Genomic DNA, 27,556 nt, shown 5'->3' with positions numbered 1-27,556 from the left:
CCAGCTAAACAAAACCAGCCCGGCGCTTGGGGGTATTGGCTTACACGGCACATATCTTGAAATCAAGAAACAGCTGTTCCCAAACTTCATCTCCCAGTGAGTGGAACAGGGCTGTGTCCCTGAGTATTAAACTAGAGAGCTAAAAGTCTGACAGCACCCCTGGACCCCAAATCATTCTGCTCATCACTGAGTTTGGGGCTTGAGGTCAGAGCCCCAGACTTTGTTGGCTACTCAAATTGTATGACTTTTGATGTTTTCCAGGTGTGTGAGAGAGCTGCAGAAATGTAAAAGAGAGAGTATCTGCTCAAGCCAGTGGTGTGCGGAGAGAAATTAATCCCACCCCCTTGAGGTCTTTATTTTTTTCTTTTTAGTTTATCCAGAGGTTTCCTTTTGCTTGATATGAGTTTTCTGATAAAAAACCAAATTTACAGAACAAGTAATTATGCTGAAGCGTAGGTCTTGTGATGAGCTGTAACTTTCTCAAGCCCTGAGTATCTTTGCAGAAAACTCCAGCACTTGTAACAGAATCATGAGAACAGTTCTTACACTGGGCACTTTGTATGGAAATGTTGTCCTTGGGAGTTGTTGAGAATCTAAATGTTATGTTCCCTTCTCAAGGGAAAAAATACCGATGTAGCTAGGTTGAACCTTCAGCTAGGGGCAATAATATTAGAGAGATATGATTAAGGACAGCAAGGCTATGCTTTTTAAAGGCTCATTATGACTGTCTACTTTAGCTTTGCCAATAAAATATAGGAATGTAAAATACACAGATTGAACGTGGCCACCAGTGCTTCATGAGATTTTAATATATAATTTATTTTCTTTTTTCTGGAATTTACAAAGTTGGTAGGTGACAGAGTACTACTCTGGCAAAATGGCAGACGAGGATGAATATGAGGAGGTGATCGAGGTAAGATGGACGACTTTTATGGGCTGAATTTCTTTGGCGCCCTTCACTGCATTGTAAGCAAATTCATCATTTTAAAAAAGACATTGCCTGTTAGCACAAACTCCCAAAGACTTATCATTCACCTCTACCAAATGGTACTTTGGGTTGAATTTCACTCTAATTCTGTGGGAATCAGGTTTGAAAGGAAATCCAACTATTGCTTCTCTTTCAACTTTCAAGAAAAAAAGTGAAAAGTTGAAGGCCGTTTTTTGTGTGGGTCTTGTTAACACGAAAAGAAAGCAATGGGGAGATCAAAGGGAGAAGGTAAATGGCAAATCCTATTTGCTATTAGTCCCTTGATCCAGCGGAGAAGATAGGGGAAATGGGGGCAACCGTGTTGATGAATTTCCAAGACTTGTTGGATCAAGAAATTAGAAGGGTTTCCTTTTTCTGGATTCCAGACAACTCACAGGCAAGAATTGCTTCTCCAATTTCCCTCTGGTGTCTTTCTTTTTGCCTGTGGAATTGGTGGAGCATTTAATTTGGGGTGAAATTTAAAAAAACAAGGAAATCTTATAGGACTAGTTGTCCCCTAAGATTGATATGAAGCGACTCTTCTTTTGCCTCCAAAGGGCTAATGTTTATTCAGTGGAGATTCACTTTTGTTTTCCTTCACCAGCTCTAACCTTTGGTTCCGCTGTTTTCAAGGGCAACTATCAGAGGTTGAGGGAAAAATATCACAGTGACTCTTGGGCTGTGAATATGAGATTGCTTGATATTTGCCAAACCCTGTAGAAGGAGAAATTCTGGACAGAATAATTAATGTTGTGGTCAGATGTCATACAACAGGCACGTTTTTGGGCCCCAACTTGAATAAAACATCATTTGCCACTTTCCGTAATCGTGGTCTCCCTGGAAATTAAAGCTAGTACTTGACCAGTCTGATTCAACCACATTGCATACAAGAACAGAGTCTTATTTACCAGCAGTTTTATAAAAGACTCTTCCTTCCATACCTTTTTTGTTCCATCACTGCTAATAATAACATTTATTAATAATAATAATAATAATATATGCTATAATCTTAGCATTTGTCAAGCACTGCATGAAGTGCTGGGATATATAGAAAATGATCAGGTTGGAAAGAGTCCCTGGCCCACATGAGGCTGACAGTCTAAGGGGGAGAACAAAAATTGAATCCCTATTTTATAGATGAGGAAACTAGGGCAAAGAGTAGTTGTGACGGAGCCAGGATTAGAACTCCTGACTCCCCAGCTTGTGCTCTTTCCAGTTGCTCAGGCTCCTTCTCCGACAAATTCCACTTGCTGGCCCAGTCCGACCCGAAATCCGCGTCACTAGTGAGAGAGTGAAGCAGCTAGACCCTTTCACGTACCTGGAACTGTAGGTTGGCTGTCTTTTTGATGTCAGTTGAAATTCCATGTGCTGCGATGGAATAGGCAAAAAAACTAGGCCAAAAGACCAGTCATAAATCTTCAGAAAGCAAAAATACTCCCCCAAACCCCATACCAAAATGAGTAAGTTATTTTCTTAAATAATTGTTTAAATATTTTCTGAAGAGACAAATTAACTTGGAGCGTTAGAACCCAAGCTGGTTTTCAGCCTCCATCCACCTATCTGCACAAGGTAAGGGCTCAATAATTCATCATCATCAATGATATGTATTGAGTGCTCACTGTGTGCAGAGCACTGTGCTAAGCACTTGGGAGAGTACGATACAACAGAGATGGCAGACGCGTTCCCAAGCGTACAGTCTCGAGGAGGAGACTGACATTAACATAAATAAATAATTTATAATATGTAACATTATGCAGACCCGTGCTGAGACCTCTCAAGAGGGATCAATCAATAGTATTTATGGCATGGGAATGAGGTCACCTGACCTGGAATACCTCCGACTGATTGATATACCCTAAATCAAAGGAAGGAAATGAAGGAAACAGTATGTAATTATTGGCACTAATGCAGTGGATAACCATCAGAATTGGCGCTGAGGTAAATGTAACAGATCCCGTGAACAAATTACATTTTTGTAAGGGCAGCTTTCTTGGGGCATAACTACAATATTGTACTAATGCTAAAATTTCAGTGACAGAAAAACTGCCTTAGCAATCATATTGCTATTTCAGCTTTAGCGAACAGCAAGCAAAATACTGAGGTAATAATTATAATAGTTGTGGTATTTGTTAAGCGCTTACTATGCGCCAAGCGGTGTTCTAAGCAGTGGAGTAGATACAAGTTAATCAGGTTGGACATAGCCCATGTCCCACACGGGGCTCACAGTCTAAGGGAAGACAACAAAAAGCTATTAAGTTAAATTTTTCCATTCAGGTCCGTGTGTATTTTCGAGCACTCTCAGGCTACGTGGCACTTCATTATCGGTGTCAATCACTAGTGCTTTTTCCTTTGCTAATTATGCCAAGATGGTGCACTGGAACCTTCTCATGAACGGGTTGGAGAGTGGGCTGTTGCTGGGAAAGTGTCAGACATTCCCCCCTCTCCCCTCCATCCCCACAAGCACGTACAACCTTGTCTATGCACTCAATCCTCCCACTCCCATTCCTCTGTCTAATGGAGGGATTCAAACAGTCCAGAAGAGAGAGATTGCGGATTAGAAAAGGTCATCTTTTTGGAACCTTGTCCTCAAGCGCGGGAGGACTGGGGGAAACTTCTTCCTTGTCATCGCTGTGATGATCTCTAAATAGTTCTTACTCAACCCCCTCCTGTAACTCACATTTGACTGGGCACAGTTGAGGCAAGCAAACTGGTTACAGTTCATGCCAGCTGTTTTTCTAACAGAAAACAACACCGAAGGGCAGGCACGCAGCTAGAGAGATGGATCCGTGAATGATTGTACAACAAAAGAGACTGAGTACAGCAGAAGCGAGGTCCGTGAACAAGCAAGAATGCATATAGAAGCAGCGTGGCTTAGTGGAAAGAGCACTTGGGAGTCAGAGGTCGTGGGTTCTGATCCTGGCTCCGCCGCTTATTAGCTGTGTGACCTTGGGCAAGTCACTTAACTTCTCTGTGCTTCAGTTACCTCATCTGTAAAATGGGGATTAAGTCTGTGAGCCCCACATGGGACAACCTGATTACCTTCTGTCTACCCAGCGCTTAGAACAGCACTTGGCACATAGTAAGTACTTAACAAATACTATTATTACTATTATTAGGGAATGTCCCGTAAAACTAGACACGGGCTTGGGAACACCAAATGGAATGAAATCAAGCAAACGATTCTCTAGCAGTCTGAGCTGAGGATGAACTGAGTTGCGTCTCCAGCAGAGGAATCTCGTGATGGAAAATGTAGTGTTTTCTCTTTTTTCCACAACACAAAGGAAGTGGAGTGAAAGATGCCCTGAGCTGATGGAGGGGCGGGAAAAGGCTCAAATGATCCAAGGGGTTCTTTTTCCATATCTTCTCCTGGTGACTCCTGGTTCCCACAAAACTTTGCTAATGTTTCCATCGTAGAGTAGTGCCCCTTACATATCACGAATAAAATGTCAGCCAACTTCTAATCCTGGCCTCTCCATTGCCGGTGTTGGAAGAAGAATCACTTTGGACAGGGTTTCCAATTTCAGGAGGGTTCTCACCTCCGGCCCCAACCCCAGCCGCCTCTCTTTCCGCGCACCGCTCCCATCCACGCTCCCTAAAAGTGTGTATGGAGAAGAGGGGTGGAGCTGCCTGGGAGAAGGGTGACTTTGTGGCTAGAAAATGCTCTAGCCCAGAAGGCCTTTTCGGTGGCCATCATACAGCTAGCATGGTAGGGTAGGAAGAAGGCTCTTATCTCACTAGAGAGCAGAGTCTGGAAGATTGGGACCAAGGAGGAGTTGGAAATTCCCTGGGGGAATGCACAATCCTCTGGAGTGCAAGAGGTAGTCAGCCCCGGTCTTTGTCTTTGACCAGTGGTGTTTCTTGATCACTTACTGTGTGCACTGTACTAAGCACTTCTTGTCACACTGCTGGGAAGGAGCCTAGTTCAACTGCATCTCTGGGCACGGCGCTTCCTTTCCAACTTCTCCCAGGTCCCTAGAATCACGAGACTGGAAGTGTCCTGGAGCGGTCATCAAGTCCAGTGCCCCCTTTCAGGCCAGGAAGCTTGGGTGAAGGAAAGAGGATCTAGGAAATTCGGTGTGCCCATTAAGCTTCACCTTCCAAGTGGATGCAGCCCCTTCGTTCTCTCTTGAGGAGAATTCCGGAAGATGGCGAAGGGCGGCCTTGACCTCAGAGGCAGGGATTCAGCCGGAGAGCAAACATCATTTGACCCTCTGGTCATCCCTCCGCTGCGTATCCCCAATACAAAACAAATAAGGTTTCCTCACATGTTGGCAGGGTTTTCAGCCAGTCAATTGTATTTATTGAGCGCTTACTGTGTGCAGGGCACCATACTAAGCGCTTGGGAGAGTACACTATGACAATAAACCGACACGTTCCCTGTGTTTTCCAGACTATTCCAAGAAATAAAAATGCCTTCTACCTCTCTGGCCGTACAGCCCCTTCACATCCCGCCCACAGTTTCTCAAACACACTGAGATCGTGTCCGTTGACCAGGGTCGGGAACTTGGATGAGTTAGAGTGGACGTGGGGGGTGTTCGTGGGAAGTGATGCCTGTTTGTGCTCTGTTTGTAGTACTACACAGAAGAGACGATCATCGAAGAGGTGCCTGGGGAGGTAAAGGCCTCCATGTATTTGCACAAGCTATATAGTGTGTAAACCACAACGAGCTTCACCCTATCCTCAGTCCTACACCGGCCATCAAGGCCGCAAGTGGAAGGGTGTGAGGAGAGGGGGAAGCCGGAAATGGGGGCCGAAAACAAGGGTTTTGAAGAGTTATTTCACCAACTTGAACACATGAAGTAGTAGCCAGAATGTCTAAGGGTGGCTTCCTGATAATCTTAGAGGTTCTATTTATGGTAGAGATGATAACTGGAAATAGAGCCAAAGAAACTCCTATCTCCACCTGTTGCGGAGGCCACGTGAATGGATTCTACCCTCTGCTGAGGCATGCGGTATCGGTTCAGGAAGTTTCCAAAGTGCAGACCATCGTCATAGAGTGGGATTCTATGTTGATGCCATGCAATGCTACTCGGTATTTCCATAAATTCCGAGTAAGCCGTTCAGATAGATATTCCAACTTGGAATTCTCATTTCAAGGTGAAATACCTCTCTTATGACGAAGCTTTGCTTGAAAATTTGGCTTTGGGTGGAGTTGTCTCCTTGAAAGCGCTGAAAGCAGTGGTGCAACGGGTTTTCATTTAGTCCTGTCATTTAAGAGATTATGACTTTATGGAGCCTGACTCCCGCAGACAGAACACGGGATTAGTGTCCCGGAGGTAATCTTGTATTCATGCTGTATAATGCCTAGAGAAAATCAAACAGACGGACTAGTATGCTAGCAGAACGACGAACAGGCTAATGAGGCAACATTTCTCACAAGAGAGAGGAGCTCCAGCGAAAAGAAGCCCTAGCTTCTGGGTAATAAGGCTTGTTTCCTAGTCTTGACTCACTTAAGACCCTGGGCAAGTCTTTTGACCTCAGTTTCTTCATCTGAACATTAGGAAAACACCTGACTCGGCTCATTACTAAGGGAGGTGGGGAAAACAAATGACACGCTCATTCATTCAGTCATATTTAATGAGCTCTCACTGCGTGCAGAGCACTGTACTAAGCACTTGGGAGAGTGCAATGGAACAGTAAACAGATACATTCCCTGCCCACGACAAGCTTAGTCGAGAGAGGGTTGAAGCATTTTGTGCTTCTAAAATAAAGGCGTGTTATGGATTCAGAGCCTTGCCATCCTTTCACAGCCAGGGTCCATCAGGTCAAAAAAGACCTGTTTTGGAAATGAACAAGCTAAATGAAAGACCGGTTGCATTTCGTGATTGATTCGAATGCTTAAAGAATAATCCAACTCGGTGCAATAGAGCAAACAGCAAGCGTAAACAACGTTTTTCAAAAAGCTTTTGTTAGCCACTTGCTCGGTCTATTTCACAGGGATTACTAGCATCAGGAGCTTAATTGGTGACTTTTGGCTCCTTTAATGTGAAGCACAATTTGCCTAAGCCTCAACTCAAATAGAGCTTGGCCCTTTTCCATGGGGTTAATGCTATTTTATTTGGAGATGTTTTACCGCCATTTTAAATGTCTGCATGCAAGCGCATAAGCAAGCTTTCATCCGGTAATGCAAACCACAGTCAGGTCTGAGATTTGGGTGCGAGTTGGGTTTGTAACAGTTTTATTGGTTAAATGGTTCTCTTGGGAGACTGTTCAATGCATATTTTGCTTTGGATATTTGCAAAATTTTGCTCTTTAACTCCGGACTCTTAATACTGGCTTCAAGACAGTAGACTTCATAGTTGAAAAACCTTGTTATGGTCATTTTTTGTGACTCCAAAATCCCCAATTCCCTCCTTAGACGATTACAAAAGTCTATGAAACGACGACAACCTCATCAACTGGATATGAGGAACCAGCCAAGCCGGTTCAGAGAAAGAGAACCGTACGGAAGAAAGTGGACTCTTCCAAATTCATGACTCCTTACATAGCACACAGTCAGAAAATGCAAAATCTCTTTAGCCAGGTATGTTCCTACAATCCTTGATCTCCACAGGAGTTCTACTTTGGTGGTTGGGGGGGATAATTTCAATCTCGTTGGGCTTTTTCTAATATATTGCATTTTTTGTCTAAGGAAATCTACTTTTTGCTCATCCTTTGCATTCACCTTTCTGGCACTTGGTACGATCACTGCCGAAGCAGCCTCTTTTTTTTTTAATCCAGCATTTGTTAAGCGTTTACTATGTGCCAGGCACTGTACTAAGCACTGGGGTAGATACAAGCTAATCAAGTTGGACACAGACCGTGTCCCACGTGGGGTTCACGGTCTTAATCCCCATTTCACAGTCGAGGTAGCTGAGGCACAGAGAAGTTAAGCGGCTTGCCCAAGGTCACACAGCAGACAAGTGGTAGATCAGGGATTAGAGCTAGGGTCCTTCTGATGTCCAGGCCTGTGCTCTAGCCACCAGGCCATGCTGGTTTTCTGCCTCTTGCTAAGTTATGGCACTATAATGCAGCATTTTACCTGCGGGACCGACGTGTGGGCCGAAGAAATGTTTGCTGCACTGTTGCTCACTTGCTCTTTGTGCTCCAGCAGAAACACGATTGGCCCAAATGAGAGAGTGGGCATAGCCATGCACCAACCACTAGCACTAAAATCAAGGTCTCCATGCAGGTTCTCGATCCCTAACTCTTTGTGACTGGACTGCGGCTCCTTCGTTGTCCTCCGCAGGAGCAGCCATCACCTTTACCTGGTGCTGAGCACTGTACTAAGCACTGTGGTCCTTAGAAAGCAATTGGCACGGGGGAATACAGCCTCTGCAGTCCCTGTAGCAGTTAGGCAGAGATGCAATTAAAATGCACATAGCTATTGAGGTACAAGTAATTTAGACTGTGAGCCCACTGTTGGGTAGGGACTGTCTCTATATGTTGCCAATTTGTACTTCCCAAGCGCTTAGTACAGTGCTCTGCACATAGTAAGCTCTCAATAAATACAATTGATGATGATGATGAAGAATCCACAATGATGGGATAGGAGATGTGGGGGGGAGGGAGAAAGCGTGACAGTTTGCAAGGGGTCTAGAAAAATGCTACATGTTAATTATGACTGAGTAGGAGGATAATCTTTAAATGGAGTAACCTATAGAATATAAAAATATATTTGGGAACATTGCAGCATTAAGGAAGACCCCCCCCCCCCCCACCACCACCACACACACACACACACACAAATATCTGCCAATAATAGGAATTATTATTGAAAAAAATGTATCTTAGATTTTTTTAAACAACATAAAATAGAGGACTCAGTTATGATCTCGGATGATCCTCTCTAATCCCAGGACTGTAAATGGCCATTCGTGTGTAATTCTGCAAGTTTTGCAGAATTTGGCCACTGTTTTCCAAAAACTTTTGAGTAACTCCAGGTAGTGGGACTGACGTTCCTAATTAGATTATAAACTCTCTTTAGGGAAAGGTCTAGGTCTTTCGGTTTTATTGAACTCTCTCAGGTGCCTAATAAAATGCTCAGCACATTGTAGGTGCTTAATATAGATCACTGAATAAATGAACAAATGGGTTTAGCTAGAACAACTAAATTGGCCAGTCATTTAATTTGCTGAACGAAATTTGTATGATTCAGTCTGTTGGTTGTAAAACACCATCCTGCCTGCTCCTGGCCTCTCTTTTCTCACTGGATCTCGGCTGCCCAAGCCCCCATTTGTTTTATTTATTGAGTGTTTACTGTGTGCGGAGCACTGTACTAAGCACTTGGAAAAATACAATGGAACAGACACATTTCCTGCCACCCACAACGAGCTTACAGTCTAAAATCTTAAAAAATCTTAAAAAAGAATTTTTTTGACTGGGCTACCTTTTTAGGAAATCTGAGTTGCAGTGACACCCTGGCTCGGATTCCCTTATTCTTACGGTGGATGCTTAATACAGTGGCTTTTCTAGGCACAGAAAATAGGCGAATCTATTCTGCATAAGCAATTGGAGTCTGTTAGGATAAGCTAATTTACCAGCCACTGGCATTCATTGCCCAGAAGGACTGGGATTTTATTTTCTCTCTCTTTCCCACCACTTGAATAAAATTTCCACCGAGAAAATCACTGAAGGATGTGCCGGAGGAAATTGCATGTAGCAATTTTCTGCTGCCCCTGGACTCCGAAGTGAGTGAGCTCAGGAAGACCCACAAATAAGTGGATGATTGCTTTGTGGGATTGCAAATGGACCTTGTCATGTTCAGTGTTTCTGCAACAAATGATAACGAACAAGGTCTTGGGCCTTGCTGTTTCCACAGTGTTTGCCTGTGTCAGGCTAACAGTCAGGGTTCTCTTTCAGAATAAGTACAAAGAGAATTTTGAGAAAGCCAAAGGACAGCCGTATGCCACCACCTCCGATACCCCCGAACTTCGCAGGATCAAGAAAGTACAAGATCAGCTCAGCGAGGTGAGTACCGCCTCTGAGGATGGAGTGAAGAGAGGAAACCCTTGAATACCAAGGTCAAATGGGATGTGGTTTTGGCTTCTGGTAGGCGGGGGAGGCTGTTGTACCATGAGGTATCATGGGTGGTCTAGGAGGAGCTAATCAGAAAGCAGCTATAATTATAATAATATTGATATTTGTTATGCGCTTATTATGTGTCACGCACAGTTCTAAGCGCTGGGAGAGATACAAGCTAATCAGGTTGGACACAGTTCACATCCCACATGGGGCTCACGGCATTACTCCCCATTTTACAGATGAGGTAACTGAGGCATAGAGAAGTCATGACTTAAAAGTCTGACGACAAGTGGAGGAGCCGGGATTAGAAGTCAGGTCCTTCCGATTCTCAGGCCCGTGCTCTATCCACTAGACCATGCCGCTATGCTCTAGGTTGCTGAGGTAAGTACAGCGCTTAGTACAGTGCTCTGCACATAGTAAGCGCTCAATAAATACGATTGATTGATTGAGGTAGCGTACTCCAAGGTATATCTGGGGATGGGAGGTAGGGAATATGAAATAGTCATGGCAGGTCAACGCTGTACCTCCATTTGCTAAACGGCAACTTCAAGCAGCGGCAAACAAGGAGGAGTCGGAGAAATTCGATGATGAGACCAACTTCCTTGATGAAATGCCAAAAATCCACAAGGGGGACTATGAAAATTTTACTGAGCGAATTTGCCAGCGAAATTAATTTGATTCAGCCTGTTGTCGACCTAATACACTTCCGCCTTCTCTTGGGCGAGCTCTTGACCTCCCTGTGGGGGGGTGTTCTCAATAGGTTAAGTACCGGATGGATGGTGACGTCGCTAAGACGATCTGCCACGTGGACAAACAAGCAAAGGACATAGAACATGCGAAGAAAGTGTCGCAGCAAGTCAGCAAGGTAAGACCAGATGGGCAGTGAAAGTGAGGAGAATGTACTCACTGCTGTGGACGTGACTCCTGCTCTCTGACTTGTCCCGTGAGGAAGGCAAAATGGCACCCTTCTGGTCTAAAATGCAATTCGGGGTTTTCTTGTCTGTTTCTAGGTCCTGTTTTACTCTAATGGGAAAGGTAGGTGAGTGAGAAGGGGGCGTGATTTTAATAACGCGGAATTGCAGGATTACAGTTTATCTGACTTGTCCTGTGAGGAAAGCAAAATGGCACCCTTCTGGTCTAAAACTACAATTCGGGGTTTTCTTGTCTGTTTCTAGTTCCTGTTTTACTCTAATGGGAAAGGTAGGTAAGTGAGAAGGGGCCGTGATTTTAATAACGCAGGATTGCAGTTTATCACTGAAGGAAAAATACTCTTTGGGATGATTTTCACTTTAATCGAGGATCTGGCGGAGGGTGTTTAATTCACAGAAGGTGCCCTGAATCGAATCTGGGACCTTCCCACCTAGAAAGGTCTAGACACCTTCACCTCCGACCGCCCCAATATGCTGAGAAAGGATTTACAGTCTTTGAGGCCTCCCTGGTGGGTAGGTGGCTACCCTGAGACATCAGCTGAACACCATCTAATCTAATTAGTGAACAGCTTCAATTAGAGAGGCTCAGCAGTCCATCAGCCCACTCCCTCCCGGGTCCCCTCTGGGTGGTGAAGCAGTGCCCCTTGCTTGCCAGCCTCCACGTCTAGCTAACTGGCACCATCCAGTCCCCCCAGGAGGACCAGTTAGCCCTCCTGGCCCAATAGTACCTATTCGGGTACTAGCTAGTTAACAATTCCTCCCTGTGCCGTCCGCAGGTTTTGTACAAACAGGATTGGGAGGACACCAAGGATAAGTACCTGCTTCCCCCCGATGCTCCAGAGCTGGTCCAGGCAATCAAGAACACCGCCATGTTCAGTAAGGTAAGGGCAGCCACTTGGCCTGGAAAAGTGCCATTTCTGCCTTGAGTCTCTTGAGGCCTCTAACCCCCTGGTCAATTCGGAGGCACCAAAATTTACCTTTCATGACCGGCAATCTGTTGGTAGAGTTTCTGGAGTCTCCTGGCCATTTGCTTCTCTTCCATTCTTCCATACTTCACGCCGCTGCCCGGATTGTCTTCGTCCTGAAACGCTCTGGGCACGTTACTCCCCTCCTCAAAAATCTCCAGTGGCTACCAATCAACCTACGCATCAGGCAGAAACTCCTCACCCTGGGCTTCAAGACTGTCCATCACCTCTCCCCCTCCTACCTCACCTCCCTTCTCTCCTTCTACAGCCCAGCCCGCACCCTCCACTCCTCTGCCACTAACCTCCTCACTGAGCCCCATTCTCTCCTGTCCCGCCGTCGACCCCCGGCCGACGTCATCCCCCTGGCCTGGAATGCCCTCCCTCCGCACATCCGCCAAGCTAGCTCTCTTCCTCCCTTCAAGGCCCTACTGAGAGCTCACCTCCTCCAGGAGGCCTTCCCAGACTGAGCCCCCTCCTTCCTCTCCCCCTCCTCCCCTTCTCCATCTCCCCCGCCTTACCTCCTTTCCCTCCCCACAGCACCTGTATATATGTTTGTACATATTCATTACTCTATTTTATTTGTACATATTAATTCTATTCATTTTATTTTGTTAATATGTTTTGTTTTGTTCTCTGTCTCCCCCTTCTAGACTGTGAGCCCACTGTTGGGTAGGGACCGTCTCTATATGTTGACAACTTGTACTTCCCAAGAGCTTAGTACAGTGCTCTGCACACAGTAAGCTCTCAATAAATATGATTGAATGAATTTTTCTACCCGCCGCTGTCCATTAACACTTCCATGGGACGGGAAAGGGGACGTGGAGGAAGTAAAACTCACAGCAGATTTGCTACTTGATGTCCTAGCGAAATGAATGATTGGAGGAAAGTAGAATAGAAAGTGAATACTTTGGGAAATCTGTCTGTGAATTTCACTACTGTATGTGGCCTCAGTTGAGCAGTGAATAAATGCTAATTTCCCCTACCTCCCCTACTCTTCGTGTCACTTTTGTGCTTGGATCTGTTTCCTTTCATCATTAAACGTTCACCCCACCCTCGGCCCCACGGCACTTATGAACATATCCATAATTTATTTTAACGCCTGTCTCCCATGTAGCCTGTACTTTCCTTGTGGGCAGGATTCCTGCCTATCAACTCTGTTGCGTCGTATTGTTCCAAGTACTTAGTGCAGTGCTATGCACACAGTTAAGTGCACAGTAGATACCATTGATTGGTTGGATTGCAGGTGCCCTCTTTCTAACACTTTCTGCTTTTCCCACAACCAGAAACTGTACACCGAAGACTGGGATGCTGACAAAAACTTATTTTACCCCTACAACGACAGTCCCGAGCTGAGGAGGGTCGCCCAAGCCCAGAAAGCTCTCAGTGACGTAAGTGGCACTACGGATTGATTGTGGAAGGGAGTTCCCTTGGGCCAAGCTGGCGAATTTTGGTTCATGGGAGGAATAGGTTTTCAGGTTTCTAGGCATATTTCTTGGAGGGGTTAAATGGAGCCAAATGGTGAAATTTGACTTTAGTATATGCAGGGTTTACTATGAGTACTAGGTGGGCTTTGGAGCTACAAGCAACAACTGCACAAAATACCTCTTCTGTATAGGGTCTGGTTTCTAGGGTTCAGGTGGTATCTGTAGCTGCACGGGAGAGGTGATTCCCCAGGGGACTAGAAGCAGAGGTGTGGCCGGACCCTCCTCTCCCTAACTAGCTGTGGCGGTCAGTCAGGAATTGGGGGGAGAACAGTCTTCATTCCCAGCTCTCTGTTCCATCACCTCCTATCTTTTAGCATTGTTTGCGGGATGGGGAAGGGTTCTTTCCCTGAAGATTTTTGGCTTTTGTGGTCCCCCACCCCCGAGTGCAATTAGTGCTGAAAATGGCTCCCTGGAGGATCAAGGGGAGGGTGAGAACAGGATCCACAACAGTTTTGGAACTGTTCTGTACTCCAAATCTGGATAAACTCAATCCACCCGGAGCAGGGGGCAGGACCTAGGGGCCACAAGTGACCCTTAAGTCCATATGTTATACTGTGCTCTGCCAAGTCCCTAGTACAGTGCCCTGCACATAGTAAGCACTCAATAAATACCACTGACTGACAGATGTGGAGTTCGGTAATCCATTCCACTGAGACTCTGGGATCCTTTACTGCCATGCTTGTACCCAACCAATCATTCTCCCCAAATCTTTGGGATTTGGTTTTGTTCCCTAAGAAAATCTGAGGTCTCTTCAATTCTGAACCAGCATCCTTCAGTCTCTTTATTTCTAATCATTTCTACAGTGTTTCCAAGTGCTGTCAATACAGAACTGTTTGCTTCTGCTCCTCCTTGCTCACACGCTATTCCACCATTTGAGACGTGGAGGAAAAGTAGAAAAGGGTGGGTCAGAATCTCCCCAGTGCCCTGGCCACTGCCTGACAGTAGCCTGGGGGCTTAACAAAGTGCGATATACTTTTCAGGCCATGAAGGTCTTATTGAGCTCCCTGAATCTCCTCACATACCAACTCTGTTGCACTGTACTCTCCTCTCTCAACTGCTTACTACAGTGCTCTGCATGCAGTAAGCACTCAGTAAATACCATTAATTGATTGATTGACTCCTAATTTACTTCTGGGGAAGCAATGATCGTTGGAGACTCTAGAGCCTCAACTGAATGGTGCTGATTCAAACCAGACCCCATTTTTGCTTCTCTCCTGAGATTAGCTTGTCGATTCCATTCCTGGCTCTGGTGCCATTTTGCTGGCTTACATTAGGGCTCAATGTGGGCTTTAGTGGAAGTTTTCTGTAATACATTTATAATAATTTGTAGTAATGGTTTGTCTCCCCGCTAGACTGTAAGCTCCTTGTGGGCATGGAACATACCTGTCAACTCTGTCATATCGTAGCCTCCCAAGTGCTTAGTACAATGCTCTGCACACAGTAAGCGCTCAATAAATGTGATTGATTGACTGGAAAGAGCCCGGTCCTAGGAATTAGGAGATCTGGATTCTCCTTGCCTCCTGTATGATCCTGGGCAAGCCACTTAACCTCTCTGGGCCTCAGATTCTTCATCTGTAAAGTAGGGATGGCAAATCCTGCCTATTATTCCTCATAGAGATTTGGTGAGGATAAAGTGAGCTGTGAAAGCATTTTGGGACACAAATGCCCTTTCCAATTTATTAAAACTATTTGTATTAATTATTGCTCTGAAAAATGCAGAGAGAAATGGTTGCTTCTCTCCCACCGGGCCATTCAGGGACTTTGAGATCTTTCAAGGGAAAGGTACAGAATAGAATCACATCTGAAGTGTCCTCTGGGGCTTTCTGTTCCTGCCCATCAGGAACGTAAAAGGTATCTCGTTACTTAAATGTCTATTAATATCTCCGCTAATATTTCTATCATTTCTTTGGCAACCAGCCCTTAGACAGTGCTGTCACTCACTACACGTGGCCCAGAGTGGAAATGAAGACTCTCATGGCCTCGTTTCTTTCCCAGAAACTTGCCGTTCTTTAGGGGGCTATTCTACAGCTCATTTGAAGGCATAGAGAACCCCCAAATGCATCGTTGCGGAATTCCAGCTAATACATCCCTGTACCATTGAGGCTAATCCAGACCCTGTCTGCACTGAAGTTCCTTCTCTCAATTTATCAGCCCGCAGGCAACGCCAGAGGAGGCCCAGCTAATTCCCCACCGACTATCCTGTTTCCTCTCTGTCTCTCTCCCAAGAGTGATTAAGCCGGCCTTGAGACTGAGCATTGGCCCCAGGGACCCAGGGTTGGCAGAAATCCATTACCCTAGGTCTCTCCTTTGTAAATCCTATTTCAATAGTATTGATGGTTTATTTTGGGGGGATGGCATGGAGGGGGACTTATGCTTGGGGTAGAATTTTGTGTCTATTTTGTGCAGTCCCACCCTGTACGTTTCCTTGGTTCTGTTAACCTAGAGGGAATAACTTCAGATACCGGAGTTATAAATGGTGAGTAAGTTAACCAAACACGGGATTCCTTAAACACCCTCTCCGTCCCAGAGGAGTATCCTGGACAAACTCTCTCTTGCCTATGCCAAAGCCGATTCTGTTTTTTGCAGATTGCCTACAAGAAAGGGCATGAAGAGCGGAAAGCTCAATTCACGCCACTGGCAGACCCACCCGATATAGAATTTGCCAAGAAAGTGACCAATCAGCTGAGCAAGGTAGGCCTGCAGCTATGGAGAATGTAGCTTCCTGCACCTTCAAATAGCCTTTCATATCAGGAGGCGCTGAGGTCCAGTGGGAAGAGCTGGAATCTGGAGTCGAGAGACCCGGCTCTAGTCCCAGCTCTGCCACTGGCCTGCGTTGTGATCTTTGGCAAGTCATTTTCATCATCATCATCATCATCATCAATCGTATTTATTGAGCTCTTACTATGTGCAGAGCACTGTACTAAGCGCTTGGGAAGTACAAATTGGCAACATATAGAGACAGTCCCTACCCAACAGTGGGCTCACAGTCTAAAAGGGGGAGACAGAGAACAAAACCAAACATACTAACAAAGTAAAATAAATAGAATAGATATGTACAAGTAAAATAAAGTAATAAATATGTACAAACATATATACATATATACAGGTTCTGTGGGGAAGGGAAGGAGGTAAGATGGGGGGGATGGAGAGGGGGGCGAGGGGGGGGAGGGGGACGAGGGGACGATTTTCCCTCCCTGTCCCTCAGTTTCCTCATCTGTAAAATAGGGCTAATGATCCTTGCCCTTCCCAGACTAATAGGGTTATCGTGAGGATAAAATGCAGCCTGGCCTACTGGAAAAGAGCACAGCCTGGGAGTCAGAGGTCTGGGTCCTAATCCTGGCTCTGCCACATGCCTGCTGTGTGACCTGGGGCGAGTCACTTCACTTCTCTGTGCCTCAGTTCCCTCATCTGTAAAGTGGGGGTTAAGACCTTGAGCCCCATGTGGGACGGGGACTGTGTCCAACCTGGTTACCTTGTATCTACCCCAGCACTTAGAACAGTGCTTGGCACAGAGTACATGCTTAACAAATACCACAATTATTATTTTTACTGTTATTATTAGCTGTGTTTAAGAAAAATGAAAGCACTGAACAAAATACAAGAAATTAGTGAAAGAAGCCGGTTTACGTCATACTAGGATTCAAACACTAGATGACATTTGTGTATCTTTATATATAATAGCATTTCATTGGATTCTATATGTACTCACACACAGTTAGTTCTATCAATATATTAAGTTTTCATCAGAACCAGGGTTTTTTTTTCCTCTTAAACTAGTGTAATTGATCAGCTGAACAGCCTGAGGGTTGTAAGGGATTATGAAAACTGGTTCAGTGATGCATTCAGATAATATTGACAGATGAAAACTTTCTTTAGCATGAGCAACGCCCCAACTATGTTTATGGGGAATCGTTTTTTTTTATTTGCAATCATACTATACTCCGTTTAAAAATCGTCCCCAGCCTCAAAACAACCCAAATTTGGCATTTGGCATTTTCCAGGCTTGGAAGAATAAAAGCATTGCTCGCTGTGTTTCAGATGCAGAATTAATTTATATGGACTCTGTAATTTTGAGGCCTGGTTAACAAAGGTATTATTAGCATCTAAACCCCCTGTTTTATATTTGGATTAATAACCTCTCTCAGGGAGTCTTGGACTTGAGATATAGTGCTGGGTGGAAGATGATATCAGAGGGGACCGCATTAAAGGCATTTTGGATAGAGTTGAACAGGCCCCCTGTGGAATTGGGTAAACAGTGGGGAATCCTTGGAATATTGAAACGTTGGTATTCCGAAGACCGGGAGAGGGTCGGGAAGTGGAGGAGAGGAATGAGAAGACGGTTCCTTCAGCCTCTATTCTATCCCGTGGAAGTGTGGAGGGGGAAGAAGGATGTTCAAACCCCTGGGAATCTAGGCCAACCCAGATTGGAGTCAATGGGGAGACATGGGAGGGTTGTTTGCTCCCTGTTCACCCCTACTTTCCTCGGGCTTCATGGTTTAGTATTCATAGGCTCTGGAATCAGATTCAGAGTTCATTGCAAGATATGGAAATGACCATTTTGGAAATTAAAAATCAAAGCCCAACACCAGTTTTATTGCTTCTTTTTTAAAAAATCTTCCCTGTAGCAAAAGTACCATGCGGATTATGAAAATAAAGTCAAAGGCAAGTGGAGTGAGACACCTTGCTTTGAAATTGCCAATGCAAGAATGAATGCAGCTAACCTTAGCATGGTAAGTAAATTTTTTTAGACAGCGTTGGTACCCACCAACAGAATAAAGTTTGCGCTTCTCTTTTTGCCTGTCGCAGATGCCAAGAGTGCATTCTTCAGGAATTCTAAAAACTCTCTGGCCTAACCCTTTCCTGCACCAGACAGGAGGCCCTTCTATACTTCGGTAAAGCTCATTAGGAAGAAAATTTGATACCATCTCTCATTTAGTAACCTATTCTAGGGTTTACTAAATTTCTGCCATTAGAATGTTTTTCTTTAGGTCTGACCTAAATCCCTTCTGCAGTAATTCAAAGTCATTTCCACCTATGCAGTCCTCCCCAGTCAATCAATCAATGGTATTTATTGAGTGCTTATTGTGAGCGAAGCACTACACTAAATGCTTGGGAGAGTATCATTCTTGAAGACTTTCCTTAGTCTTCTCACCAAGATGAAAAAGCCAGTCTTTTTTTATATATTCTCTGTGGTTCATTCATTCATTCAATCGTATTTATTAAGCGCTACTTTGTGCAGAGCACTGTACTAAGCGCTTGGGAAGTTGGCAACATCTAGAGATGGTCCCTAGCCAACAACGGGCTCACAGTCTAGATGGGGGAGACAGACAACAAAACAAAACCTGTGGACAGGTGTCAAATCGTCAGAATAAATAGAATTAAGTCTAGATGCACATCATCAACAAAATAAATAGAATAGTAAATATGTAAAAGTAAAATAAATAAAGTAATGAATCTGTACAAACATATATACAGGTGCTGTGGGGAGGGGAAGGAGGTAGGGTGGGGAGGATGGGGAGGAGGAGAGGAAAGAGGGGGCTCAGTCTGGGGAAAGAGGGGGCTCAGTCTTGACATTTTTTAATTTGTCCTTTTGGTCTTTTCTGAGGTCTTCACAAACCAGTCAGGTTACAGGGCTTGAATGAGCCACTGTATTTCAGTGGCAGGTGAGTGGGTTAGTATTCAGAAGGAAGTTTAAGATCACAGAAAAGCCATCCATACTTGTTAGTATCTTGCTTGCTTCCTTACCAACAGCACTGCATTGCTGCAGCATCGCCTCATTACGTTTTAATGTCTTCCAGAAAAAATACCAGGAAGACTTTGAGAATGCCAAAGACCAAATTTACTTTATGCAGACGGATACCCCGGAGTACCAAGTTAATAAGCGAGCTGGAATCGCTGCTAGTAAGGTATGTTGACTTTATTGCTGCTGCCTAGATGGCATTTAGTGGATAATTTTGCCCTTTAATGAACAAAAAAAAGATAATTCCAAAGATGAAGAATATTTCAGAATCTGCCTGCTTCGATTGCCCTCTCAAAGGTACATTAACTCTATTCTTTGGGTGACTTTTTAAATCAGTTCCTTTTACCAGGAAACCTCCTTTCTCCTGAGGTTTCAATTGCAGGAAGAAATACTTTCTTCCCAAGACCAGATTCCCCATGCGAGAATTTCCTAGACCAGGTGTACATGAAATGAAAATCTGGCCTTCTGTTTGCAAGCAATACGATTTCAGAAGTTCTCAACAAGGGCTGAATCTGCCCTGGGTAAAACTAACAGCTGGGTGAAAAAATGTTAGCGAACCCAGGTTTTTCTTACCTGCCTTTAGCGACATTCTGTGTGTTAGGTACTTGATGTCAGGAGGATGGAATCCTACTGTTCTCTGTATCTTTTCAGCCCCAGGAGATGCAAAAGCATCAGATTGAGCTGGTACAGACAGCTCTTTCCTCTTTTCCCCCTTGAAATTGCATCTTCGGGCCTGCCTTTTACTGCTCGGCCCTGTAGTTGTAGCTAGGGCGCCTGCATTTTGCGGGCCGACCTCCAACCCCCAGGGTCAGAAAAAACCCCGGATCTTCTCTGTCCACCCAGGGAAGGTTGGGCACCTGGCTTCCTGTAGCAATCAGCAGCCTGTGGCTCCAAAAGTGTCCGATTGCGTCGAGCAGTCTCTGCTGACATTCGATTTGCCCCAGATACAAGCTAGTTTCAAACCCAAAACAGAATTTTCTGCTGGAAAGTTTGCTCCAGACAAGTGCACCTGTAAGTGCAGAAAGCCATGGACTCTTGAATTTAGGTGTCTTTATTTCCTCAAGTGCACACTTGTAACTCCCTAGATAGACCTTGGTGATAGACTTTCGTGCAGAAAGACCAGGCCATTAGATTCTGTTGTTTGCTGGGGGCTTTTCCTAGCCTCCATGCCTTTGAGTTGCTTGCTTAAATTATTGGACAAGAATCCTTGAGATCGAATTACTGTGTGAAATGTTGTTAATATTTATGAAAATTTATGGGAAGAGAGAATCGATTTGTGAAACAGCATGCAAGCCGTCTCGTTGGCAAGAACCATTCTGAAATGTAATTTCCCACTTTTTCTTTCCCTCATTCAGGTGAAATACAAACAAGACTATGAAAAGAATAAAAGCGTGGCCGATTATAACGTGCTTCCCGCTACAGAGAACCCGCTGCTCAGGCAATTGAAGGCTGCGGGGAATGCCCTCAGTGATGTAAGTCTGCATCCCTCAGCCATATTTGCTAAACCACAGCTGTAATGGATCCTGAGATTAGAAACAACCTCAGAGAATGTCCCAGAGAGCAGTTTCCCCATAGCCATCCGGCCTCTGAGAGGATTCGAAGAAAGTGTGTGTTTCTCCCAGTTTTCCCTCGGTGTTTTGTCCAAAACGCAAATCAGGCTTGAAGACAACCACTTGTCTGCAGTCCTGAAACACTTCCACTCTGAGGATCGGGGGGTGGACTTGTCCCCCAGGGCCTTGTAGCTGTGTCACAGGTGGCTGCTGCTTGGGCGTATGAGGGGAGAAGTAAAGCCAGACATAACACTCTTCCTGCTTGCTCTCCTGTCTCCCCTGCTACCAAACCCAAGCCACGGCAGATGCCAGGGTAGAAGAAGAAAGGAGAAGCCTGAGCTTCTCTTGGGGCTCTCCCTAGGAGCTCCCTGCTTGAGGGGTAGGGTTATCTACCATTCATTGGGTTTTCAACTGGCCCGTTTCCCGACCAGGATAAATATGGAACTGGGTGATTTTATTTCTGGCTTAAAAAATTTCAGTGCCGAGGCCCCTTCTGTCACAGCTTCTGCCGTCAAGTTCTGTGTTTCCAACTTGGCCTGAGAGTTTAATACCCACCTGGGAAGGGATTGCAGTGGTTCTTAAGCACATGGGGGGATCGAGACCGTAGGATCAGCCTGTCTCAGGAGAATTTCCTGGAAATGGCGCCTGTTGATCTCATCATGTCATGCGGCATGGGTGGCGGCGCAAGTGTGTGTCTCGGTCCAGAATTTCTTTGGTCCATCAGGCTGCAACCCTGTTTGATGTATATGTTGCCAACTTGTACTTCCCAAGCGCTTAGTACAGTGCTCTGCACACAGTAAGCGCTCAATAAATATGATTGATGATGATGATGATGGTGTCTGGGAGGTAAGCTTGGGAGCATATATATATACATATACATATATATATATATATACACATATATATATATATACACACATATATATATATGTATATATGGTTGTACATATTTATTACTCTATTTATTTATTTATTTATTTATTTTACTTGTACATTTCTATCCTACTTATTTTATTTTGTTGGTATGTTTGGTTCTGTTCTCTGTCTCCCCCTTTTAGACTGTGAGCCCACTGTTGGGTAGGGACTGTCTCTATGTGATGCCAATTTGTACTTCCCAAGCGCTTAGTACAGTGCTCTGCACATAGTAAGCGCTCAATAAATGCGATTGATTGATTGATTGATTGAAGATGGTGAAGGTGACTTAGCTGGACGTCCCAAATGAACCTGGCCTATAGGGGTCAAGCTTTTCCATGGGGGGCTTGATTTTATAGAATGGTTGTTAAACCAAATCCTTTTCTACTCAGAGAACACAAAAGATAGTGACTGAAGGTTTAAAGGAATTTTAACTTGGACAATGGAAAAAGAGATCTATAAGGCCAATGGATTTATAAGCCGGGTCTTAATGAAGGAAAATAAATCTGGCATTAAAACGTTCTTAATTTAGCTTTAGCCTTCAGGGGAAAAGATTTAAATTTTCCTCATAATTCCTCTGACAGTGTGCTAGGTTTCCTCTCAATGTGGTAGGTAACTGTCCTTTGAAAGGTAATACACTATTTAATAAAGTGGCATGTGGTATACTTTTTTTAGTTAGCTTTTTTTCTTTTTGAAATACCATCTCAGTGGATATTATTCAGGGAGTAGAATTAAAATGCATGTCCCCCAAAGCCTTGGGTCTCTCTTTTCAAGGTACACTTCCCCTGTTGGCTAAATTTCCCAAGCCACTGATTGAATAACTTTTTTTTTTAAGGGCGTTGGAAAGCAAGAAAGAATCCGAGGTACCCTAAACTCTGTTAAACCCTTAGGTGGGACTGACGTCAAATCTTCTGCTGTAACTGTTTTCTTTTTCCTCTGACAGAAATTATATAAGGAAAACTATGAGAAAACAAAGGCAAAGAGCATAAACTACTGTGAGACTCCTAAATTTAAGATGGATACCATTCTGCACAACTTCAATGATGTAAGCCTTGCTGCAATCGTTGGTTTTGATTGAGTCACGGGCCCCGTGTTGCCCAGATCTAAGTCGCTTGGAATGGAATGTGTTTTTGTCTTTCAGAATAAATATAAAGATGCCTACATGAAGAATATTCTGGGACATTACGTGGGCAGCTCTGAAGACCCGTATCATTCCCACTGCATGCAGGTTGCAGCTCAGAACAGTGACGTAAGTGTCGAGACAATTGGGTGCCTTCCCAAAGGCATTGTTTTAGGGAGCAATGAAGCCGCCTACCTATTCACGTTGTCTTCTTTCTCGCAGAAAAATTACCGGGCCGATTACGAAGAAGACCGGGGAAAGTGCTACTTCCCCCAGACCATAACTCAAGAATACGAAGCCATCAGGAAACTAGACCAGTGTAAAGATGTAAGTCCTCAGGCAGGCACTCCTGAAAGGAGGCCAGCTGGTTCATGCAAGTCGAAATATTTCAGTTCTGCAGTTTCTCCTGGCCCGCGGTGGTCAAGCCGTGTGAGCAGTAGCGTGGAATGTTCAGATTTTTTTTGGTAACCATCAAAGCAAGTGAAATTAAGAGAGCGCCACATCCCCCTTCTCACGCCCACTCTCAGTTGCTTTTTAAAAAAATCTATCACAAATGCTTTCTATTAGTGGCTTTTTGATTTTTTAAGACACCCAGGAGATGTGAGGAACATAAAATGTGTGTGCTTTAGTCCAGTTTCAGTGGCAGCAAAATGATTTAATACCCATTTTGACTGCAAGTGTTGAAACCTATAAATGCAGTAACTGTAGCGTTTTCCCCAAATAGACCACTCTGGTTCACCCGGGGCAAAAATGGGAATTTGTAGTTTCTTGCACAGTGTTTGGCATAGAGTAAGTGCTTAATAAATGCCCTCAGTATTGTTAGTAGTAGTAGTAGTATCAGTATCATTTTTACTGTATCCTCTGGGAGATCTCAGATATTCAGGTACTAAATCATTTCTTCATGTGTATTCTGCCCTGGTACAAATTTCTCATAAAAATCTGGCCATACTCAGTAAATTCCCGTTTCTGGAATATGTCTTTCTTTGCCCTGGAATCAGTCCTCCAAAATCATCTCAAAAAATGAGGATTCAGAAGCACACTTCCCTCTGAGGAAGTGTCCATTATGCAAGCTGGGGTTGAATAATAGAATGAAACTTTATTGGAGTGTGAGCTTATTAATAGGCTGTGCATATCTGGGGGATTTGTTGTGGAATGCCTACTGAATCGAGGTCTTTGTTTCCAGCATACCTACAAAGTCCACCCTGATAAGACCAAATTCACTCCGGTCACTGACTCTCCTGTTCAACTGCAAGCCCAGAAAAATACCAAGCAGCTGAGCGATGTAAGTATCAAGTAATAGCCAGGGAATCCAAGTCGATCCCTTTATTCCAGACAGTTTTATATCTTATCTAGCCCATCCCTGAAGCCTTTCTTTATTTCCATAATGAACACCTGCACCAGAGATGAACTTATCCACAGGCTAAAAAACATATACCCTGATTTGGCTGAGAAAGTTCCTGGTCTTTGTAGATTGCCCTTTGTAGATCACCCTTGTAGATTGTAGAGAAACAGCGTAGCTCAGTGGGAAGAGCACGGGCTTTGGAGCCAGAGGTCACGGGTTCAAATCCCTGCTCCGCTGACTGTCAGCTGTGTGATTTTGGGCAAGTCACTTAACTTCTCTGGGCCTCAGTTACCTCATCTGTAAGATGGGGATTAAAATTGTGTGAGCCCCCCGTGGGACAACCTGATCACCTTGTAACCTCCCCAGCGCTTAGAACAGTCCTTGGCACATAGTAAGCGCTTAACAAATACCAACTTTACTATTACTATTACTTAGCAATTTTAGGAAAAAAAATACAAATATCCCAAAAAAACTTGTAATCCCTGGTTGATATTGATCAAGTTCAAATGCTTGAACTTCCAAGACCAAGCTGGGTTATGCTCAGTACACTCTTTTCTACAGTATTATATTATTATAGTATACTACATTAGCATATTATAGTATACTCCTTCTAGAATGTGAGCTCTCTGTGGGCAGGCAACGTGTCTACCAACTCTGTTACGTCATACCCTCTCGAGCGCTTAGGACAGAGCTCTCTCTGCACACTGTAAGTTCCCAATGAATAGGATTGATTACAGTTCACTGTGTGTGCATACGACGATGTCTTCCGACACCATGCCGTGCTCTATCCAGACAGTTGCACCTTGGAGTAAGACTGTTCCCTAATTCCCTAACAGTGTCCTATCCAAAAGGCGCGCTGAAAAAATGCATCATATTCAGAGTAGCTCCCATAGCATTTTGGGGCTTGAATGCCTTGCATTCCCTCCCTTCGCATGGCCGAAGAGAGGTAAGGGGAAGGCTTGCAAGCTTGCAGTGGTGTCCCAGCTTTCAGTGACAAGGGAGACGGTCAGTGAATTGCTATAGACTGGGCCGCCAGAGCCTTTTATGCTACTCTGCCCTTCAAGAGCTTCCCCACCCCATAAGGAGGGCGAACCCGGCACTGATTGGGCATTTCCATTCTGACCTTCAGCTGAATTACAAAGCGAAGCACGAGAGTGAGAAGTTCAAATGCAACTTGCCCGCAGATGCTCCAGCTTTTATCCAGCACAAGGTCAACGCCTATAACCTCAGCGACGTAAGTAACGGTTTCTCTCGACCCAACGTCGTAGGATTTGTTGGTAGTCTGGGATATTTTGAGTTTACCCACCAGAACTGTAGCTCTTGAAAGATATAAGTCTGGAGTTGAACAATGGACCATCTAGCCCAATATACTGTTTTCACTGGTACATCAAGGGCCGCTTGAAGACTGTGATAGTTGTCCTCTTTGACATCCAACCGTAGGGATGTGCTTTCTAATGTTCCTAACTTTTTCCATGAACAAACCACCATCCACAAACCCTTCAAAATCTATCCTGTCCTATCTCTCAGCCTTTCTTTGTTCATTCATTCATTCATGCAATCGTATTTATTAAGTGCTTACTGGGTGCAGAGCACTGTACTAAGTGCTTGGGAAAGTACGGTGCAACAGTAAACAGTTATGTTCCCTGTCCACAACCAGCTCATAGCCCAGAGGGGTGTACCACTAGGAATATGATTGGGATATTGAGAAGCAGCGTGGCTCCATGGAAAGAGCCTGGGCTTGGGAGTGGGTTCTAATCCCGGCTCTGCCACTTTTCAGCTGTGTGACTTTGGGCAAGTCAATTAACTTCTCTGGGCCTCAGTTACCTCATCTGTAAAATGGGGATTAAGATTGTGAGCCCCACTTGGGACAACCTGATCACCTTGTATCCCCCCAGCACTTAGAACAGTGCTTTGCACATAGTAAGCGCTTAACAAATACCATCATCATCATCATCATCTTGAACATTCTAGCCACTGTAATTTCTTTTCCCAATTATCTATCAAAGAACTGTCATCTACCAATCTAGCTAGACCTCTTTTGAAACTTCTATCCTCCCTGACGTTGCTATCAAACTCTCATGGAGGAATAAACATTGCAGACAACACAAGTGATGAAAAATATTAGTCAGAAACCTGCTCCCTGAATTATGTATCTCCCTCTCCTTTCCTGTTAGGTTTTTATCTCAGTGGAAAACAGCAGAACTCTGTGTTTGTGTGTATGTATAGGAATTGGCTTTTTAGATGGAATTGAGTAATTATTTTGATTTCAGGCATGTAGATGAACCTCTTACATGGTACCTTTCCTTCCAACTCCGCTGATGTCTTGGTGGCTGATGGGCAAGGCACCCATGTGGAGCCGGGTGGTGGTTCATAAATAACCTGGGACATATTGACATTTTTAGTTCCATAGCTACATTTCCAGTGTTTGTTGCCCCTTTAGATGTGTCCTTGTTTCTGGGTTGATATGTATCCCTTTTGCAGGTGCCAAATGCCTACCTTCATATATATGCTTTTACCGTGTGAAACAAGATGATGTCTTAGTAAAGCATGGCACTATTAAAGGGATGGGTGGTCTCTTCTCAGCACTGGTCCTCACTATTCTCTTCCTGAAATTGCGGGAAAAGCCATTAGCTTCCCTGGCCCTCAGTTTCTGAATCTGAAGAGCACGGGCTTTGGAGTCAGAAGTCATGGGTTCAAATCCCGACTTTGGGCAAGTCACTTAACTTCTCTGTGCTTCAGTTACCTCATCTGTAAAATGGGGATTAAGACTGTGACCCCCCCGTGGGACAACCGGATCACCTTGTAACCTCCCCGGCGCTTAGAATAGTGCTTTATGCCTAGTAAGCACTTAATAAATCCCATCATTATTATTATTAAAATAAAATATAGGTTAGTACCATCTCTGCCACAGTAGTCAAACTGGGGACTCCTTAAGATTCTGGAGAAGAAAGGAATCACGTAATGCACCTTTCATTAAGGAAGACTTCTCCAGAAATATGACTTCTTATCATAGATCCAGGAACTTCTTTTGAATCAATCAATCAATCAATCAATCAATCGTATTTATTGAGCGCTCACTATGTGCAGAGCACTGTACTAAGCACTTGGGAAGTACAAATTGGCAACACATAGAGACAGTCCCTACCCAACAGTGGGCTCACAGTCTAAAAGGGGGAGACAGAGAACAGAACCAAACATACCAACAAAATAAAATAAATAGGATAGAAATGTACAAGTAAGATAAATAAATAAATAGAGTAAGGTCTTGAAGGTCTGAGGGAGGGGTCGGTGAGAAATGAGTATTGGACTGGCATCAGAAAATAAGGCCTCAAATCTGTTCTTCCCGCTTAATGGAAAGATTGGTATTGAATGGGGCCTCTCTGAATACCTGTGTGTGATTGTTTTCCACCCAGAATGCTTATAAGCACGACTGGGAGAAGAGTAAAGCTAAGAAGTTTGAGATCAAGGTTGATTCCATCCCTCTCCTGGCAGCCAAAGCCAACAGCAAGAATGCCAGCGATGTAAGTTTTGCCTCAGGGGCTGG

At 44.4% G+C, this 27,556-nt stretch overlaps 1 protein-coding gene across 1 annotated transcript in view; it reads left to right on the top strand.

Moving 5' to 3' along the window:
• Nucleotides 1-877: 877 nt before the first annotated feature.
• NEB (nebulin) overlaps nucleotides 878-27,556 on the top strand; it is a 207,242-nt gene continuing 180,563 nt past the window's right edge. Inside the window, exons 1-17 of the mRNA XM_038751620.1 lie at nucleotides 878-913; nucleotides 5,540-5,581; nucleotides 7,326-7,490; nucleotides 9,809-9,916; nucleotides 10,731-10,835; nucleotides 11,676-11,780; nucleotides 13,148-13,252; nucleotides 15,935-16,039; nucleotides 17,974-18,078; nucleotides 19,147-19,254; nucleotides 20,444-20,560; nucleotides 22,494-22,595; nucleotides 22,692-22,799; nucleotides 22,893-22,997; nucleotides 23,854-23,952; nucleotides 25,142-25,246; nucleotides 27,426-27,533. Of these exons, the coding sequence (XP_038607548.1) occupies nucleotides 878-913; nucleotides 5,540-5,581; nucleotides 7,326-7,490; nucleotides 9,809-9,916; nucleotides 10,731-10,835; nucleotides 11,676-11,780; nucleotides 13,148-13,252; nucleotides 15,935-16,039; nucleotides 17,974-18,078; nucleotides 19,147-19,254; nucleotides 20,444-20,560; nucleotides 22,494-22,595; nucleotides 22,692-22,799; nucleotides 22,893-22,997; nucleotides 23,854-23,952; nucleotides 25,142-25,246; nucleotides 27,426-27,533 (1,728 nt within the window). The remainder of the gene's footprint in view (nucleotides 914-5,539; nucleotides 5,582-7,325; nucleotides 7,491-9,808; nucleotides 9,917-10,730; nucleotides 10,836-11,675; nucleotides 11,781-13,147; nucleotides 13,253-15,934; nucleotides 16,040-17,973; nucleotides 18,079-19,146; nucleotides 19,255-20,443; nucleotides 20,561-22,493; nucleotides 22,596-22,691; nucleotides 22,800-22,892; nucleotides 22,998-23,853; nucleotides 23,953-25,141; nucleotides 25,247-27,425; nucleotides 27,534-27,556) is intronic.

This window comes from Tachyglossus aculeatus, chromosome 9 (assembly GCF_015852505.1).
Source record: "Tachyglossus aculeatus isolate mTacAcu1 chromosome 9, mTacAcu1.pri, whole genome shotgun sequence".
In the NCBI taxonomy this organism is placed as follows: Eukaryota; Metazoa; Chordata; class Mammalia; order Monotremata; family Tachyglossidae; genus Tachyglossus; species Tachyglossus aculeatus.
Note: the sequence above shows the minus strand (reverse complement) of the source record. Positions and strands in the feature narration are given on the sequence as shown.